Source organism: Hemicordylus capensis, chromosome 6, assembly GCF_027244095.1.
Source record: "Hemicordylus capensis ecotype Gifberg chromosome 6, rHemCap1.1.pri, whole genome shotgun sequence".
NCBI lineage: Eukaryota > Metazoa > Chordata > Lepidosauria > Squamata > Cordylidae > Hemicordylus > Hemicordylus capensis.
The window spans coordinates 140767366-140788341 of record NC_069662.1 but is presented as its reverse complement, the minus strand read 5'-3'; the positions used below and the strand labels follow the sequence as shown (position 1 = coordinate 140788341).

Below are 20976 nucleotides of genomic sequence, written 5' to 3'. Positions count from 1 at the left end.
GTTCCTGGATGGCTCTCTCTATCTCAGCTGACACCCCCACGCTCTGCTCCTCCTGAGCAGATGGACCTACAGCCGGCTCCTACTCCCCCGCCTACCACACTTTCTCACTCAGATCCCACCGGATCGATGGGTCTAGTCAGCTCAGGGGCTTTCATGCTCTCTCCGCCCCCATCCCCTTTCTAATTTTTACACCCAGGTTTACACATCTGCGAATGGACCGCTTGCACTTTTTTGGTTTTTTAAAATAGTTTGTTGCTTCAGCCGCCCTCCGTGACCCCATTGGCCAGAAATGGAGTAGGAGGGGCCAGTGAATGCGATGCAGGTGGAATCTGGACATCCCCTGCCTGAAAAGACCACTAGAGTGGCGGGCAATATGGAGAGCCAAAACCCTGTCACGGTGCATAGACAACCGCCCCAGAACCGCTGCACTCGCTGTTTCAAACTGCTACCTCATTCCATTGCACTTTGCAGTCCTCTAACTGGCGCAAATTTCATAGTCTGGAAAACGCCTAAGAGTAGATTCAAATATCCCATTCTACCCAGGTGCAACTGAGGGAGAGGTGAGACAACAGCCAGGCTGCTCCTTTGGCTTGGCTGTGAGTAGCTGCCACCTGGCTCCTCCTCTCCCGGAGTTGTCTCCATCTCCACCAGGCTGCAGAAGGAGAGGTGAGGACGTGAGGCCTGCCCCATTGGTTCATCAGGACCAAATGCCATTTGACCCCTCCCTTCCCATAACCATATCCCTCAGTGGCCATTCCACCTGGTTATTTATTTATTTATATTTGTTTGTTTATATTTATTTATTTAGATTTTTATACCACCTCACCCAGATCGCTCTAGGCAGTACACAAATATAAAAACAGATAGAACAAACTCATTAAAAAATAAAATAAAACTAGTTTAAAATAATTCCCATACTCACAAAAGGTCAGGCTAAAAAGATATGTTTTTAGGGCTTTTTAAAAGGCTGCTAAAACTTTTAAGCCTCTAAAACGAAAGTTTTAAACGAAAGTTTTAAACGAAAGTTTGGGGCAGTGTGCAAATGTGACAGATAAATAAATAAATAAATAAATAAATAAATAAATAAATAAATAAATCCATGGGGAGCACATTCTAGAGCCGGGAGTAGCTACAGAGAAGGCTCAATCCCAAGTCTTCACCAGGCAAGCTTGCAGCAGCCGGAGACTAACCTCTCCTCATGACCTTAAAGTGCGGTGGGGGATCATACTGAAGAAGGCACTCTCCCATGTAGCCGTTACGTAAAGTTAAAATTATGTAACTTTATACAAGCATTATTACTGAAATTTGAATATTTTCCCCTCCACCTTCTTTCCCCCTTTTGTATTGTATCTATTAGAATATAAGCATTATTTAAATTGTTAACTGCCCTCAGTGCAATGGCAGAAAGGTGGTAGTAATGAAATGAAATAAATAATAAACATACAGTTATGCAAATGGTACAGTTCTCTTATTAGACAATACTGCATCAGAATGCATGTGCTGAATACTAGCCCCATTCATACGTTATGTTTAACAGTCCAGTGATGTCACTCAAGCCCCAGAGTGCCTGAAATTAAGTAAAAAATAACGTGGTGGTGGTTGTTGGTTTTTTTAACTAAATGAGCCACAAAATGGCTCTTGTGCTCAAAATGGTGGTAGGAAATGACCCCCAGTGTCATTTCTGGCCACCCCCAACCTGCAGATATGCATGTTTAACCCTTTTTGTTCCTCCCCCTCCCCGGGTGTCTTTTACCTGGCCGCAGATACATGAATCCATGGATGGTGAATCCATGGATAGAGAGGTTCTCCTGTACATTGTACACTCATTAGTATCTACAGGTTGGGGGTGGCCAAAAATGACACTGGGGGTCATTTCCAACCACCATTTTGAGCACAGGAGCCATTTTGTCGCTCATTAAGTTAAAAAAAAAACCCATGTTATTTTTTACTTAATTTCAGGCACTCTGGGGCTTGAGTGACGTCACTGGATGCAGGAAGGCCAATGGAGCATAGTAGGGCACTTTATTTGGCCTATTTTCACATTTTTGGCTGCTTTTTAGTGATTGGTTTTAAAGTCTGGGAACCTAACCCCTGCGATTCCATTGACTTCAATGCTTCACTATCAATGCTTCAGTGCTCCACTATCCTCAGTTTTGCAATCTGTGGAAACAGAACCCCTGTGGATAATGAGGTGCCCCTATACACAGGTACAGATCTGTACACAGGTGCAGTGATTTACATGTTATGTTGAATTCAGGTACAGCATTTAACTTCCTCTCTGTACCATGCATTTGAAGGGCAGGTATCCAGGTTCACTTTTAAAATGAATCCAGGTACAATCATTCACACAAAAACATATCTGAGTGTACAGATATCTGTACATTCGTACAACGTAATGTCTTAATGGGGCAACTGTATTTGAAAGTACGAAACCTTTTAACCTGGAAGTAACACAGGTGATAGAAAGCTTCTAATATATGCAAGGGAGATTTTGTTTCAAAATCTCATGTAAAATCCCATCAAACGTGTCAGAAGCAGATATCTGAATCATCTGGCTAAGGCTTTACCTCCTGGTCCTCATCCTGCAGAAATTGCACATGGTCAACTAGTCAGGATAGAAACCACAATCTGTTCTCTGTTCAGTACATTGCCGTTGGCACTTTAAAAATACTTAGAAATAGCAGCTGTAATTTTCATCATAATAATTATTCATAGAAGTGCTTAGGACTGAACAGATCTATTAAAGATTAGAAATATAAGAAATTTGATCATGGAAAGACACACCTTTTGAGGCAAATTTATAGAGCGCTTCACATGCTTTAGACAAAACTTCCTCTTCTGGGGAATTGAGCATTAGCACCACAGTTGCCGCTTTCTTGCTTTCAACTGATAACGGATCAAACTAGAAACAAAATCACATTATGATTACCAAAAAATGTGCATCTCATTGGACCTCATTGCTTGCGCTGGCAGTTTATCATGGGCAATACAAAAATCAGGCACTGGACATTACCTGGCATCTCAATTAACTTTCATCCAGATTTTGGGATAGATTTCCACCCCCAGCTGCATAAATGTGCACAAACAAGCAAACCAATGCACTCCCAGCTATGCCCTTACCTGCACTTTGGTACACAATATATCCACAAGTATAGCTCCTCTCCAGTTATGGAACTGGAGAAGCAAGTAAGAGAGGCATCAAAGAGAGACAGAGCAGTAATAATGGGTGAATTCAACTACCCACACAGAAACTAGGTAAATTCACATTCAGGTAACCAAAGACAGGCCACATTTCTAGACATGCTAAATGACGGTGCCTTAGAACAGTCAATAGCAGAACCAACCAGGGAAATGGCAACCTTGGACTTAATCCTGAGTGGTGCCCAGGAATTGCTGTGAGATGTCAGAGTTACAGAACCATTGGGAGCAGTGACCATAGTGTGATCCAATTCAGCATATATGCAAGTGGAGAATTGTCAAAGAAGTCCAACACATATGCGTTGGACTTCAGAAGAGGAAACCTCTCAAAAATGAGGGAACTGGTAAAAAGGAAGTTGAAAGGGAGAATCAGGTGGGTCAAATCACTCCAGAAGGCATGGAACTTATTTAAAACCACAATTCTAGAAGCACAGTTGGAATGGGTCACCAGGGGTCACCCCATGAAACTGAAGGTTGGAAAATTTAGGTCCATCAAGAGGGAGTGCTTTTTCACACAGCACATAATTAATCTATGGAATTCTTTGCCTTGGGATGTGGTGATGGCCACCAGCTTGGGTGGCTTTAAAAGGGGCTTAAAAAAATTCATGGTGGACAGGTCTATCAATGGCTACTAGTCTGGTGGCTGTGGGCCATCTCCAGCCGCAGAGGCACAATGCCTCTCAATACCAGTTGCAGGGGAGTAACAGCTGTTGAGAAGGAATGCACATACTTCTTGCCTGTGGGCTCCCCAGAGGCATCTGGTGGGTCACTGTGCGAAACAGGATGCTGGACTAGATAGGCTTTGGGTCTGATCCAACATGGCTGTTCCTATGATATGAATAATATCATAAAAATATAATACAGGGTAGAAAACCACGCCAAAATTAATGGACTCTATGGTTGGGTGGCTTCTATCCCATTCCCATGTTAAGTCAATTGGGAGAAAACCATCCACAAATGAATGGATTTCCTACAATGGTGTGATTTCTATCCCATTCCCATGTTAAGCCATGGGAGTGAACACCCTGTTTCTCTTTAAAAACTTCAGTTTTGTTTCCCCTTGCAAGCTCAATTGACCTTGAAAGATGATAATGTCTGAAAAACAGTCTAAGGTACTGCTTAGTTCTGTGCTCCTGAGTTAGGGCAGATGAAATCAGTCCCTCCCACAATGTCAGACCTATTATTTGGAACAAGTAAATCATTCAAAAACATCTGACCTTACAGAAGCAGGAATTTTAGCCACCAGAACAAAGCCAAAAGGAGCACAACAGCAGCAACCACAACATGTAAGATTCAGTAAGCCTGGCATCAGTGGATCGACTACCCACAGTATATCTCTGGTCTTTTCCCATTTCTCCTAGAGGGATACAGCGTCTCCCCCCACCCAAGGGTGTTGGTGGTGCTTGCTTCCAGGTAGAGAGAGCAAAAAAATGTAGAAGTGGGATGTGTGGCACTGAACAGTCTGCTGAACCTCACTCGCCTGCCAGTGAAGGTACTGAGATAATGGGTTACATGACAAGTAAAAATGGCAAAAGAGATTGTTTACAACCAGTCTGTCACTGGCCCAATGCATACATTATACATGAGGACACAGGGATAGCGTGTGAAACAATCAGACACCATCAGTCCCTCATACTGCTCCCTCTGCTTGACTCACCAGAAAGGGGGAAGCAACAACAGATGTCAGAATGGTGCAGGGTCCTGACATGCCACTCAGGCCCACCCTGGAGCATGGCAAGGCCTGACCAGAATGAGTGGTGCTAGTCAAGTGATTAGAGAAAGCCGTGCAATTACAGGGTCCATCAGACACTGGTGTAGCAGTTGGTGTGAACAATGGCAATAAGGCAGGGCTTCTGATGCCTGAAACAGCCCTGAGATATGATGAGTTAGGTTTGGGAAACAACAAAAGGAGGCTGAGCAAGGAGGTTCAACAGGGAAGGGTGGGGGTGGAGACAGGAAATGGAGAAGGAAGTGGGGGGCCTTTGAAGTGATGTATTGATGAAATAAATATTTCTCTTTCCCCCCCCCCCCAGGATGGGCAGGTCAGTGATGAGGTGAACAGTGATAGGTGGGGTCTGGGTCCTCTGGTGAAAGATCAGACTAAGAGATGTTTAGTTCAGCAAAAGGAGGCAGTGAGTAAACTCCCTCCACTGCAATCTCAGACCTCGGGAGAAGGAGGGAGGGGGATGACCATCATTAACTCTGAGGGAGGAATCAGTATGTAGCAGCTTCCAATGTAAGCACCATGACTTAACAGAACTGAACAGTCCTGGCTGGTGTATACCAATCACCAAAAGCTACAGCAACTGTGGGCAGCACTTTGGGGGACCTCCCTACTTCTGTGCCACAATGCAGCTGAGATAGTTTGAGGACATCACAAGTAACTCAGATTTGATGACAAAGCCACATGACAGGAGAAAAGAGTGATTGCCAAGCTGGCAACCATTAGAGGTATCTGGACTTTGCACAGCAGCTGAAGCAGTGCTACATTCCTGAGTCTGACCTAACAATTGATGAGCAGATGTTAGGATTCTGAGGTGCTGTTCCTTGTGGAACAGCACCTCAGCAGAAACACATGCCAAGCAAACCAAAGAAGTACAGTTTAAAATAAGGTGGTGCTGTAATGCAGAAACATCCTACCCACTGACAGACAATGTTTACCTTGGGAAATAAGCTGGAGGACTACATCTAAGACCAGGAGGCCTGCAAGTTGTGCAGCAATGTCTACAGCCATGGAACAACACTAGGGGCTGCTTCAGGGGAATCACTTCTCTACATGCACTCCAAAACCTTTTTGGAGTGCATGCAGTGGAGTAATTCAGATGAGCATCCTTCTTATGCGATTAAAGGATGCACCAAAAGCACAATGACACACCCACCAGTGACATCAGGGCAGGTGCATTCTTGTCTGATGTTATCGTGTGTGCAGAACTGTGTTCATCTAAACCTGCCCTCAGAGGATTGTGGTGAAGGATAACTTTTCCCTCAGTGTATAGCTGGCAGAGACTTTCTTGAGCAAGGAGTTGACTTATGTAGGCACTATAAGACAGAAGAAGCTAGACATACTCCCAGAGATGGAACCACATTCACAAAGGGAACTACAGTTATCTGTGCTTGGCTCGGAAGTACAGAAGATATTAGTATTCTGTGAACACAAGAAGTGTGTGCCCAAGCACAGCTGGCAAGAAACCAAGCAAAACATGTGACGATTGTGGGATACTGGTCTGTAGAATGCTCTTGAACAGCTCCTAGACCTGTGATTATTGTCTTTAGGTCAATCACAGTGTGTCCTTTCAGCTGAAATGCTGAGAAATAAGATGTCGAAATATGGATCCTCATTAGTGTAGAGTCTGAAATGTTCATTTTTCTTAGCAAACATTCTCAGTGAGTTGTGCAGTCACACAGGGACCATGTTTGGGATGTGGCAATCAGCACTGCACTCCCTTGAAGTAAAGTATTAAATTACTGTAGGTTCTGTGGCCTTGAAAAATTGGAGGGCAGCCAATGTAACCAATGGGACTACTTGTGAGTAGGAAATCCTACTAATGTGTTAAGAACAGAACAGAACTTTATTATGGTCATAGGCCAATATACAAAGAAATACATCATGTAAATAAAATTTAAAAAGAGAAGAGAGAAGTGTATAAACTACTTATGAAATGCATTGCTAAAGATCAGATCGAGTTTTGCAGATTATAAAACACACTTGGCCACTATATTAATAATTTTTTCATCTGGGTTAAGTAATAAAAACTTCAAAAAATAATAATCAGTGTCCTAAAAACTTAGACAATAAGGGGGAGATTAGTCTCAAGCGGGGTTCCTTTAAAAAATCACAGTGTAAAATTGAATGTCCTACTAATGTGTAAAAAAGTCATCTCAGGATGAGAGTTAAAATAGACACACTGAGATGGGGTTATCAACTTAAAGGATTTAATAGTTTGCCTGTTTGTTAGCTACTCTGATAGCAATTTAGCATTCTTGTCAAGAGGAAAAGGCCAAAATCATCTTTTAAAATGCTGCATTAACTACTAAAAACAACAGATGTATGAAAGTAATTAAATTACTAACAAGTATCGAGAGTAGAAACATATTGCTTTAAAATCAGAGATACTAGAAACTTGTGAGGGCAGCTTTGGACATACGCCCAGGAGTGCAAAAATCCAGGTGCCCAGCCAACACTGATAACTTAAAATCTGGGTCTGGTGATCTAGATTACTGAAAAGGGCAGAATTAATGCTCTCTATAGTCTAGTCCCACTTCTGCTCTTGCAGAAAAAAATCAATGCAAATATACAATTCACCGTCATCTCAAAATCTGTGCACAATATTGGCAATACAAAAAGAGTGTTGTCAAACTGGAGAAAAGACAACAAAAACAACTAAGAGTATTGATGGTCTCATAAGCTATCTGAAGAACTGGCACTGTTTATGTAGATGAACAGAAGTTTCCTTGAAAACAAAATAAAATAACACAATAAATAAGCAGGTAGAACAAAACTATAATTTTCCTGTATTGTGATACAAACAAAATGAATATATGCTATAAGTGAAAAAATAGTTAATTTATGACCAATTGTCTCCCGCACACTTATGTGATTATACAATTGTGAAACCTTTCACATAACTGGGCTCAAGAGCCAAGAGAGATTCAATGAAAGCAACATCCATATGGACTCTAGCAAGAGCTTTTTATCTTAAATATGGATGCAGCTAAAACAGTGATACATAACAAAGCACAGAATCAAAATTAACATTTTAGAGGATTTCCATTCAAGTCCAGCCTTTTTAGTTGCTTGGGAATAAATGAAGCATAACACTTGAAGCGAAAAATCCTCCTTGAATCCATGAGACACTGCCTGCCCTTGAATGATTGTATAAAGGCACTTCCAGGTGTGGTGTTATGTAATTCTATTTTTAAGTTGGAAGGAACCTTGGAGATCTTCTAGTCAAGAAGATCCCCTGCTCAATACAAGAATCTGCTAATAGTCTGAGACTGCCACACCTCGCTCAATCACTCTTTATATGGAATTCACAGGAATGGGTGGATTTACAAGGTCTTCATCCATCTGTTATCTACCCATAATTCCCCACCCTTAAATAGAAACATGTTTCAAAACAGCGGTACAGCAATGCAATGACCCCACGTGTCAACTGTTGCTAGTGCAACTGTTCCATCATTACTTAAGAGTGCATGTGCAGACACAACAGATACAGGAGGAGTAAAAGGGGGAGGATCCGTTTTCCATGTCCCAAAACCAGTAGCTATATCTGCTGCATTGTGGAAGGAACACTGCATTTTCGCATGTGACTGAAAGAGGCAACACAATGACTGGTTAGCACCACAATAAGACAATTCTACAATTCAAGTTCCCCCAATCTCTGCATTCATAAATCTGCCTCTTTCTTATTATAAACCTTCTAGTGCCCTCTGGCTGATGTCCAAACCAATATGAAAGCTCTTATGAATGTACCATGTATTGGCAGATCCTTATTGCCCCTTCAAAGTATAACTATTGTGCTCAGTGGTGTAGCCACCATTGGACAAGGAGGGCAAATGTCTCTGGGCAGTCAGGGTCTGGGGGGTCACCATGGCATCCCTTTGCCCCTTCCCCGGGGCACTTCTTCACCCGCACCCATCCAGCAAAAGCACAGCAGCTGGAAGTGCAAGGCATGGCCCACTCCCAACCAGTGCTTTTTTTGCCAGCTGGGTGCTTTCTATCCCTCACTCCAAGCAAGGGAGTGCTCTTCCCAGTGCTGCCCGCATCCCCTACATCGGTGTGCGCCTGATGCTGACACAGAGAGTGTGGCTATGCAAGCAAGCAGCAGTCTGTCCCTGGGGTCACCGCCAAGCCTGCTATGTCGCTGTCTGTGCTGGTGGCTGTGCTGCACAGATAATCCCACCTTTGACACCTTTCCATGAACTGCAGCTACATTGCTGCTCTTCCATCTAGCAGTTTTGACTGGACTTTTGCAGTTTCCCCATGCTGGTCCTTCGAAATGCAGAGCAGTGGTGCAGCATCACTGCTTCACTGCACTCACAATGTCAGAAGATTAAGAAGGTTGCCTATGCATTATGAATGACGCTGGGGGAAGTGTTGCGACTCCCCTGCAGATCAAAAGAATTATTCAGGCCACAGGAATGACTTAATTGTTCTGTGCCAGACATGGCTCCAAGAAGTTTTCTGCCAACACTTGGTTGTTCTGCCCACTGACTACCAGCAAAGCACTTTCTCCAGAAATCAAGCCCAGCAGAGCCATCGCCACACAGCCAAAGTGCTCGGGGACAGAAACAGAATTTGGCCATGGATGGCAAGTTCTGCACTGTTAGTTAGAGTGGCTGTTAAAAATAGATATGGCCCTTCTTGTGTGATCTTCACAAAGGTTCCTCTCTCAAACACCAACGCTCCAGGATGCCAGACTGGTCAAAGCACTGCCATGACATGATTCCTGTTCAGCTGGCTGGAAGCAATGCAAATGTTCATTTCCATTTCTGACCTTTCTCAATCAGAGAAGACTCCGCTATGAAATCCAGCTGCTCTGACCCTATTTAATAGATTGCTTGAAACTGACATAGCTTGAGAAAGGGCAAAGCCTTTTGTTCTTTATTTAGAATCAAACATTTCAGAAGGTTCTACATTCAAAGGAGATTAAACATTCTTATCATACTCAAAAACTGTATCTCGAGTTTGGACAAACTGTCTTCTGTCTAGGCCATGTACCACCCACTGGCTACATTGCAAGAACAGTTTTCAAGAAAATCAGTACATCTTGCTAGAGCAGGCCTGCAGAACATAAGGTCTGGGGCCAGAACCGATCCACTGGGACTTTTTTTTTTTTTACAGGTCCACAGGCAAGAATATCCTGCTGCTGCAGCACCCTAGAAAGTCAGAGGGTCATTCTTTTGGTCAGTTCCGTCTTCTCCAAGGAGAGCCACCCTCAGTCCTCTCCAGAAACTGCCTTAGAGGACCATTCTCTCGATCTATCTATCTATCTATTTATGTGACATATTTTTATACCGCCCAAAACTTATGTCTCTGGGCGGTTTACAACAAGATAAAAACAAAGGTAAAACATTAGTTAAAAACAAAACAAGATAATTTTAAAAAACACAATTATAAAAAATTTTAAAACAATATTCTAAAAACAACATTAAAACAATCAAAACAATATCAGTTAAAAACCTGGGTAAACAGATGTGTCTTTAAAGACTTTTTAAAAATTGTCAGAGATGGAGAGACCCTTATTTCAGTAGGGAGTGCATTCCACAATCTTGGGGCAGCAACCGAGAAGGCCTGCCCCTGTGTGGCCACCAGGCGAGCTGGCGGCAATGGGAGATGGACCTCTCCAGATTACCTCAATAGACAGTGGGGCTCATAATGAAGAAGACATTCTCTTAAATACCTAAGGCCCAAGCCATTTAGGGCTTTATAGGTTATAACCAGCACCTTGTATTTTGCCCGGAAATCTATTGGCAGACAGTGTAGCTCTATCAGCAAAGGAATAATGTGGTCTCTCCGAGATGACCCAGAGACCAACCTGGCCACCACATTCTGTACCATCTGAAGTTTCAGGACTATGTACAAAGGCAGCCCCACATAAAGCACATTGCCAAAGTCAAGTCGGGTTACCAACAGATGTACCACTGTTTTGAGGTCATGCATCTCAAGAAACGGACGCAGCTGACATATCAGCAGAAGTTGACAGAAAGCCCCTCTGGCCACCACCTCAGCCTGAGATACCAGGGAGAGGTGTGGATCCAGAAGTAATCCCAGGCTGCGTACCTGTTCCTTTTGGGGAAGTGTAACCCCATCTAGAACAGGTAGATCAAAATCATTTCTGGAGTTCTGACCCTGCACAATAAGTACCTCCATCTTATCTGGATTCAGTCTGAGTTTATTCTCCCTCATCCAACCCATTACTGCTTCCAGGCAGGCATTTAGGGAGGTTATGCCATCTCCTGATGATGTTGACATGGGGAAGTAGATCTAGGTGTCATCAGCATACTGATAACACCCCGCACCAAATCCCCTGATGATCTCTTCCAGCAGCTTTATGTATATGTTAAAGAGAATTTGAGACAGTATGGAGACCTGAGAGATGTCATAGATAAGCTCAGATTTTGAAGAGCAACAATCTCCAATCGACACCATCTGGAATCTGTCCAAGAGTAAGAGCAGAACCTACTGTAAGACAGTGCCTCCCACCCCCAGCACTCTCAGATGTTCCAGAAGGATACTGTGGTCGATAGTATTGAAAGCCGCCGGGAGATCCAAAGGGCCCAAGAGAGTCACACTTCCTCTGTCAATTCCCAATTGGAGATCATCCATCAGGCCGACCAAGGCAGTCTCCACCCCATAGCCCACCTGGAAGCCAGTTTGAAATGGGTCTAGATAATCAGTTTCCTCAAAGACCATCTGGAGCTGAGAGGCCACCACCTTCTCAATTACCTTGCCCAACCAAGGGAGGTTGGAGACAGGACTATAATTGCTCAACTCTGAAGGATCTAGTGCAGACTTCTTTAGAAGAGGTCTAATAATTGCCTCCTTAAGACAAGAAGGCATCCTGCCCTCCCTCAAAGAAGCATTTATGGTTTCTACCAGGCCTCCTACAACAGCTTCCCTGCTAGATAGAACAAGCCATGTTGGACAAGAGTCAAGAGAACAAGTGATAGGCCTCATTGCTCCGAGCAGCTTGTCCACATCGACAGGAGTCACAAACTGAAACCGATCCAGTCGAACCACATAAGAGGAGTTGCTGGACAATTTAGACATCACAGTAATTATGGAGTCACCCTCCAAGTCGGCCCAGTAATGAGATATTTTATCTGCAAAGAAATATATGAGTGATAACATAGTTATTTATGCCCATAATGCCCCAATACAAAGAAAACTGAAGGAGTAACTCTTAAAACTTCAAAAACACTAGATACTGGTAACTGGCCAAGAAAAGAGCAGACTGAATTCAGTTACAATATATTCAAAACTTCAGTAACAAAAGCAATCTTGGTACAGGATGCAGAGTATATCTTCCAAACTGGAATAACCTCTGCTTTGGAGTACACCATTAGTATTCATAACAGAAAAAGTAGCACGAGACCTCATTCTTTCACTTCTTGACCATACATGTATACATGTATAACAGGACCAGGGGAGTGGGAAGGTTGGAGGTGGCCCAGGCTGGAACAAGATTTGAAGAAGCCTCCTACTTTGCCAGACAGCAGTGGCAGGTAAGGCCACAAGCACTTCTGGACACCTCAATGGCTATGCTCAGCCTCACTCTGCACCGGCTGCTCTCTGGGCAAGCTGGTGCAGTCTGATGATGTCACTGAGCTGGCACAGTTGTGTCAGCTTGGTGAGGCAGAACTGCTCCAATCCCAGTGATAGCAAGTCTGCCGTAATGAGACAGCCTGTTCTCCTGGAATTAGGGCAGCTCTGCCTCACAGAACCACTGTGGCCGTGCCAGCTCGATGTATTGGAGATGGCGTTCCAGTGCATTGACATTTTGCACCGACGATCCTAATGGCCACTAGGGGCATTGGGAGTAGAGGTAGTTAGTGAGGGTCTCCTTACCTGTCCCTGCTTGCCTCTACTCTATGACCCCTCTCTTGACGCCTCAGGTACTTCCTGTGCTGAGTCAGTCCTTTTCCTTTCGTCTTATAGAGGAGATGGAAACATATCTCTCACCCTAACTATTCATTATGTAGCTGATAATTAGGATAGGTCTTTCCTATCTCAAATGTACTATCCAATAAACCTACTTAGTTAGATTGTACAACAATCTCCATGCATGTTCTTAAGATAACTGCAACAACTAAACTCTGCACTGTACTCTGTAACTGGAGTGGGCAGTTTCTCTTTTTGGTGCTTTGCTAAATAATTACAAACCCCAACGGATGATGTCATCAGGCTGCATCAGATGCAGCTGGCATGGAGCTGGGGCTGAACATGGTCATCAAAGTGTCCAAGACATGCTCATATCCTGAAGATACATTGTGAATGGGGATGCTGTGCCCAGTGCCGCGATGCACCCTATGGAGTGGGAAAGGCTGCCGGTGGCCCCCCTTATCAATGGTAGCTACAGCCCTGTAATGGGAAACAATAGTGGAGGAGGACTATTGCCTTAATGCCCTGGTTGTAAGCTTCTTGGAAGTATCTGGTTGACCACTATGTGGGAAACAGGATGCTGTACTGGGTGGAGCTTTGGTCTAATCCAGCAAGGTTCTCCTCATATTCTTAATAGAAGCTTCTTTCCACTGCTTTGTTAAGCTGTTTGTCCATAAAAGTTAAAAAGCCTACACTACTTATATAACTCCCTCTCTCACTTCTCTTAATCAGAAGCAACATGTTTTGAGACTAGCACATCTATTCAGGTTTCTATAAAGTGTCAAATGCTTTCTTATTTTTTGTAGATTAAGATCAAATATTGGTTGGTTTTACTGCTGTTACTTTTATCTTAAACTATTCAAAACCTTTTCATTGTTGCTTTTAAGTGTGGCTTTATTGGGCAACCAAGATGATCAGGGGCCTAGAGTACCTTTCTTACGAGGCAAGGCTACAACACCTGGGTCTATTTAGTTTAGAAAAAAGATGACTGCAGAGAAACATGAGAGAGGTCTATAAAATGGTGTGGAGAAAGTGGATAGAGAGAAATTCTTCTCCCTCTCCCATAACACTAGAACCAGGGGTCATCCCATGAAATTGATTGCCAGGAAATCTAGGACCAACAAACGGAAGTACTTTTTCACACAACGCATAATCAACTTGTGGAATTCTTTGCCAGAAGATGTGGTGACAGCCAACAACCTGGATGGCTTTAAGAGGGGTTTGGATAACTTCATGGAGGAGAGGTCTATCAACGGCTACTAGTCAGAGGCCTATAGGCCACCTCCAGCCTCAAAGGCAGGATGCCTCTGAGTACCAGTTGCAGGGGCATAACGGCAGGAGAGAGGGCCTGCCCTCAACTCCTGCCTGTAGGCATCCAGCGGCATCTGGTGGGCCACTGTGCGAAACAAGATGTGGGACTAGATGGGCCTTGGGCCTGATCCAACAGGGCTGTTCTTATGTTCTAAGCCTCACATCAGCAGAAGGCCCAGTCACTACCCCAAGAAGGCCTGGTCACTGCCCCGAAATTGTGGAATGCACTCCCTGCTGAGATATGATCCTCCCCATCTCTGGCAATTTTTAAAAAAACACCTTAAAACCCATCTTTTCACCCAAGCTTTCTCAGGTTTTTAAAACTGTCTGTTTTAATTTTATGGTTGGTTTTAAACTGATTTGTTTTTAATTTTATATGTGTTTTCATTGTTTTATGTTAACCACCCAGAGATGAAAGTTTGGGCAGTATATAAGTATGATGAATAAATAAATAAAAATAAATAAAAAGGATCTCAGTATGATTTCTGATCTCAGTCGAGAGTATTATGTAAATATCAGCTGTTCTCCAGCAAAATATCTATCATTACTTACCTTCCCCAAGTCACATAAAGCATTCTTCAGAGTCAGATGTGATGTGCTTCCCTTGGCAGTACTTTTTGGCAGGTATAATAAAAAACCTTAAGCCAATAGGAGATGTCCTTGTGGTAAAGGAATGCTTGAGACAATACAACATATTCTTTTGTACTGCTCCTTCTATAAAGACTCACATGCCAGCTTGATCACACCCTTGTTTATTGAAGAGGCTAGGTAGGGATGGCCTTACTGCACATGTTTTCTCCTTTCTGATGAGTGTGTAGATATTACCCAAAAGGTAGCCAATTTCTATTTGATAGCCATGAAAATCAGTCAACAAAGGACTGCCGACGAGATGTAATTTGATCTTGCTACCATCATTATACTTAATTTGATTTGCTGTACCTATTGTATTGTATTGGGAGGGGGGGTTGTTTTGGAGTTTGACCTTTGTATCTTATCATTGATCGTAAACAAAGTTCTTCAAATCTAGGTTTAATGTGGGTTACCAACATTAGCATGATTGTGTGAATCCTGAGATGAATCTGCCCATCAGTTTTATGGCCTGAGATGAATCTGAGATTCTTGCCTTGGCATGGGTTCACACAATCATGCTAATATCAGCAACCCACATTAAACCTAGATTTGAACAATTGTGTGACTCAGACCATAATCTCTGGATTCCATCTGCAGAGACTGACATACCCTTCTTTCTGAGGCAAAGCTGAATAGGCCTTCTAGTGTATTTATGTGAATAATGTCCATGTCTTTCTATCCCTTTTTCTTTTCAATTTAACACCTAAAATATAATAAATAAATGTCTTGATTAAGGGGAAACCTGCACTGTTTTATATTTTTAAAGTGGAGAACCCTACACAAATTATTCCTCATAAAACCAGTGTTTGTTTTTCCTTTTTACATGCACAATCCAACCAAAATGAAAATGTGGTTATCTTTGTAAGATATTTTTAAAGATAGAAAGGGAAATAAGTGGGAGTAAAAGACTGAAAAGGTAGAACACATTTGGAGATTATAATTGTGAAGCATTTTCATTTTTGCAGCAAGCTGTATTTTATAAACTTACCACATCCTTGGGAGGAGGCTCCACTTCCTTTTTCACCTTTTTACCCATTCTAAAAACAAACAAAAAAGAGCAGATGGTGAGCAAACTGATATTTGCACAGTTTGTATGGGGCTTCATTGTAATCCACTGAACTCAATGGAATGGTTATCATTGGAATGAGGAATAAATCCTAGGTTTGTTGGGTGCAAGTTGTTTGAAAAGGATATTTTATCTACTGGGCATCCTGACACGATTTGTGGTCTTAGCTGCTGCTAAAGCAATAGCAGCTCTGTTCCACTTCTCTAAAAATAAAAATAAAAACCCTCCTCTAACCTCAGTTACTAGCTACTATGTATGCTTCCACAATTCAGATCCTGCGGTAGATCCTGCTGATTTGATAATATCGACTATGTTCCATGCTACAAAAAGTTTGATATCATTTTCAGATTTGTTGTAAGCAATGCAATGTGTATTCAGAATCTGTACTAGTGGAACTTGTCAGCACTTCCTGCATTCTCACAAATTTATAATTTGGAGTTAGAAATATATATTTGATCAACATAAGCATATTAATTAAAATGTGTGAGCAGAAAAATGAAGTAGAGTGTAGATGCTCATAGTACAATATGAACCAAACAAAGAATACACCCCAAATATTATATTCTATAATATGCCTATTGGATCACAGACAGAATACTGTCTAAGTAAAAATATAATTGTAGAAAGAACCATGAGCACGAGAAACAACTGTAACCATAACTGATAGCGAACTCATATTGCAATTCACGAGCTGAACTCATACTGTGACCATCATGAATTGTGAATTCCAGTAGGAGGTCGGTCAATTCCCATCACAATATACAAGTCACTAGTGATATAACAGGTAACAGATTAAGAAGCAGTGTGGAAGCTAAAGCTGAGGGCTGCAATTAAAATTATATTTTTTTACATTGGAATCTACAGAGCTAATTTTTCTGTGCGGTAAACTCAACTGCATGCCCAAAACAGAAATATAACACAATAATTATTATATGAAAATATATTTAAATACATAAATACCATTTTTACAGAAGAAACTAGCTTAGCGTTTTGTGCTTCACTTCTGCCTTCAATTACAACAGAAATAAAGGATTCCCAGACCCATGTTTCCCTTAAAACACTAACTAGGGAGTGTTTTAAGGTTGGGGAGAAGCTAGAGGGAAATATGTGACCTTTCCCATTTGCCACCACCCCCCACCCCCCCCCGCAACCGGTTCTGAGACTAGATGTCATAACAAAACACCTAGAAGGAGGGATTTATAAGGGAGAATCAGCAAGCAGGAGAATCAGTAAGGTAAGCACTCCCATCTGTCTGTTTTCCAATGTAAAATCCTAACCCTGCCTTCATGTGAACTGAGGTGGGCCTGGAAACACATCTGCCAAAATGTAGTTTCACTCCAATCAGCAAGGTACTCCATTGACATCTCCATTAATGGGTGGGCATTTCACTAAATATATTGATTTAGTACCTTGACTTTCTTTCCTCCAGTGATCTTGCTGATAAAAATCTATAGATAAGAGCATCTAGGCTTCCGAACCTACAAGTGATAGCAATTTTCTTTGACTCTGTGATCATAAGCCCAGAATCTTACAGTATTAACTCCCTGAATGTGCCAACACTCTCCAAGTTATTACATAGATGTAGTAGAAAGGCTTCACTGTGCCTCTGAAAAACAGAATTTGAATGGATTCAGAGCAGGAAATGTAGTGAACCAGTATGTAAGAAGCACTTATTTTAAAATCATGGAATTGATTCTCCAAAGCTATTGACCTTGTGCTCTCATTTACACCTGTGTTAAGTGAGTGCCTAACCTCACTGTATTGAACATTTGCTCACTGCAAGGTATAACTGCACAAGCTCAGTGGTGCTGGAGAATCAAATTTTCACCTTGGGATGTTGTTTCGCGTAATTTGAAGCATATACTTTCTGAATACACTACTCTGGTAAATCAAAACTGCATTTCTTCCCCAAGTATTTTGAGTCTGACAGCAATTAAGAGCACTAAAATGTGTAGGAACACGCATAAATATGAAGCAATTATAAAGCCATTGGGCTAACTGCTTTTTGGCCTCACTTCAGGAACTTAATTGCCTCCTTTACTATAGTGCCTATACCTAGGATTCAAATATATTCATCTTCCCCTTCTGCTAGTTCACTGAGTTTGCTCTGCATTCTCAAATCTAAAGCAACATACAAGAAATGTGTTTGTTTATTTGCAGCTCCAAAGTGGGCATATTATACTACGGAAATGGAATCATCTCTGCTAATCACACAAATGTAAATAGACGTTGAGCAACTGAGAAACTAGTGCAGTTTCCCCATGGTTATGCAAATCTTTGGTTTATTAACACAGTGGCTATATTGCTCCTCCATTTGTGCAGGCCTATCTTGCTTCTATCTTTAGCAGGCACGCCCCACGAGAAAATATGGCTTAGAGCTTAACCTTCCCAGTGGAGTCCACATGAACAAGACTAAGATACTGCAATAGAGGCTATCCCAGAAGACAGTGCCTTCTTGACTGCACAGATTGACTCCAAAAAGGACAAAGAGTAGCAGGATATTATCTATATATATATAATTATCCTGGGTGTGCCTTGGAATGTGTGTCCCAGCGCCCAGCTGATTGGCTGGGCGGCAGATGCGCCTGATTGGCTGAGGCGCACCCAGGAGGATTGGTTGCTGCCGCTGCGGCGGGCCCAGCCTTGGAGGCCAGAGGTGGCGGGCCCAGCCCGGCTGCAGTGGCGGCAAGGCCCAGGAAGGGGGAAAGAAAGGGGAGGCAGAAGTGGCAGTGGGGGGGAGAGGTGGCTGGGCCCGGAAGCAGAGACTGTGGCAGAAGGGGGCGGGGGAGAGATAACCGCCGGCCCCAAAGAGCACACAGATGCTCTGTGCGGGGTCGGCTAGTCCTATTTTAAATGGTGTGACTGTCTACTTCAGTCTTTCCATTTATCATATGAATAGAAGCAGTGGCCGTGAGGTAAAATTTTCAGTCTGCAGAGTAAGGGTCAAACTGCACATGACAAAGGCCACCACATCTGCCCCTCACACATTAATGGGGAAGTGGGAGGCTCTGATAGGGGAAAGTGAGCTACACCAAGGAGAAAAACGTCTGAAGCAACAGCGCATGGTGAGGAAAGGTGGGAAAGGGTTTTATTCTCCTTACCCACATACGTCTTTTGGTGAAAAGCTCCCCAGCTGCAATATGAGGATAATAATACGTATTTACCTTACAGGGTTGTACGGAAGCACTTGGGACACTAAAAAAAAACCTAAACAAATGCTACATTTTATTGACTGTGGCCACCTCCTCCTTGCTGCTGCTGCTGTTGCTGCCCATTCACTTGCCCTCTTTACCTGGACCCAATCCACATGGCTGACCAGAGATGAAAGTGAGAAGAGGCTGCTCCTCTTTCTCCTCGCTCCTGTTGCTGCTTCCTCACTCAGAGAGTGCAAGTGAACAGGCAACTACAGCAAAAATGAGGAGCAGCAAAACCAGGGGTCCACAAGGGTTAGCAGTCAATCCCCTGCTGAGACAGAAACCTGACCATGGTGACCTCTGTCACTGGCCCTGCCCACACCCCTTTTTTATATGTGAATGGGTCAGATACATGAACAAATATGGCTGCTGCTGCTGCTGCTGCTGCTGGTGACATCTAGTCGGAGCTTAAATATTCTCTCTTCTCCTTATCAAAGCATCTTATTCCAAGAAAAGGCTTTTCCAAGTGAAGACTAAGAATAAAATTCAACCAAGGGCAGTTTTTTTTAAAACATCTGTTAACAGTGCTCATGTTTCTGAAGGATTATTTACAAAGCAATTTCCGATGCACAGTAACATATTGGGCTACAACTGCCATTGCACATATGATGCATATTGTGAAAATATACTTGATTTTCACAAGGACTGTGGAACTGGAAGCTAGGCAGCCCATGAACGTGTACACTTGTGTTGTACGTTACATGAAGGCTCACTTCATGTATAAGTGACTGTGTACACACTCAAAAATTCAGATATCTGCTAACTTCACAGATATTTTCTCACTTAAAAATTATAATACTTTGCAGGCAGCTTCTCTATCAAGGCAAATAACAGCTTCAGAGGAGGGCTATTTTCAACTGGACCACACTGCAAGGGAAAAGCATTAACCCTCTCCTGATTCAGACTGCCCCCCCCCCACAGCAGCTGCAGTTAAAAAAAACAACACTTAAGAGATGGGAACACAATGATGCACTATGGGTATTGTGGCCCATTTGCACACATACCTTAACATCCAAGTTGTATTACTGGAGAATTAAAAGGCAAAAAAAAAAAAAAGACTTTGAAAGTCTCTGTCAATTATGAAGAACATTCTATAACAACTCAGAACATCACATTCTATAATAGAATGTTCAATACAACTTTGATCTCAGATTGTTATGACCAATGAATATATGCAGTCTGCAATTCTCATGCTGACAACAATAAATATCCTTTCATATCTACAGACGCGATGCTATTTTGATGTTCCTTTGATGTGTTCTGTACAATGCAAGCCATCTACTTTTAATATCAGGCAAAAACACCAAGATTGTGATGGGACTGAACAGTTATACTTACACTTCAGTGACTACTTGCCTTATTTTCCCTCCATCTCTAAAAGCATAGATGTCAGAAGAAAAAACCTAAAGCCCAATGAGCAGCAATAAGCAAAACATAAAAGTGAAAGCACTGCCAGATGTGTTACCCTTTTTAACAAGAAATCAGAGGTCAGTTCTGAGGGCAATTGCCTCCTCTAGAGAACAGGCAGTGAGAAAAGGATAGAAGGTGAGCTACTCAGCAGTTATTCACTCCTTGATCCACTTATGCAGCTAACATCACCTTTCCCTAGGAGTTTTGAATCCTTTTCAGGAAATCTTAGAAATTCATTGTCGTATTAACCCACAAAGTTGGCTAATGGTTTTCCATTTTTCTTCCCTGATTACTTGTTTCTGAATTAGATTGTAATGATTCAAACAGCTTAATATTATTTTATTATTTTATGAAAACTGCATTGAGGCAGAAACTAAGAAGACAGAGAGGCGAGTCTCACGATCAGTGAGACATGCCAGACAATCAAGGCTGCAGCCCTGGGCAGCCAGGGCGGCCGCTCACACAACTGCTGGCTCCATCACGGAGCCAGCGGGGGCTGCAGGGATCGGGGACCGCGTGCCCCCTGGAAGTTCCAGGATGCCCCGCATGAGCGCCCGGGGCAT

The 20976-nt window shown here is 42.7% G+C and overlaps 1 protein-coding gene and 1 long non-coding RNA gene across 4 annotated transcripts in view; one reads left to right on the top strand and one right to left on the bottom strand.

Moving 5' to 3' along the window:
• Positions 1–20976, bottom strand: part of ARMC3 (armadillo repeat containing 3) — a 102534-nt gene that overhangs the window by 70087 nt on the left and 11471 nt on the right. For all 3 annotated transcript variants that reach the window (XM_053260701.1, XM_053260703.1, XM_053260702.1), the window contains exons 2-3: positions 15732–15780; positions 2785–2902 (exon numbers count right to left, since the gene is read on the bottom strand). In XM_053260701.1, coding sequence (XP_053116676.1) covers positions 2785–2902; positions 15732–15779 — 166 coding nt within the window. In that variant the 5' untranslated portion in view covers position 15780. The remainder of the gene's footprint in view (positions 1–2784; positions 2903–15731; positions 15781–20976) is intronic.
• Positions 1–20976, top strand: part of LOC128329458 (uncharacterized) — a 118349-nt gene that overhangs the window by 90759 nt on the left and 6614 nt on the right. The window lies entirely within an intron of this gene.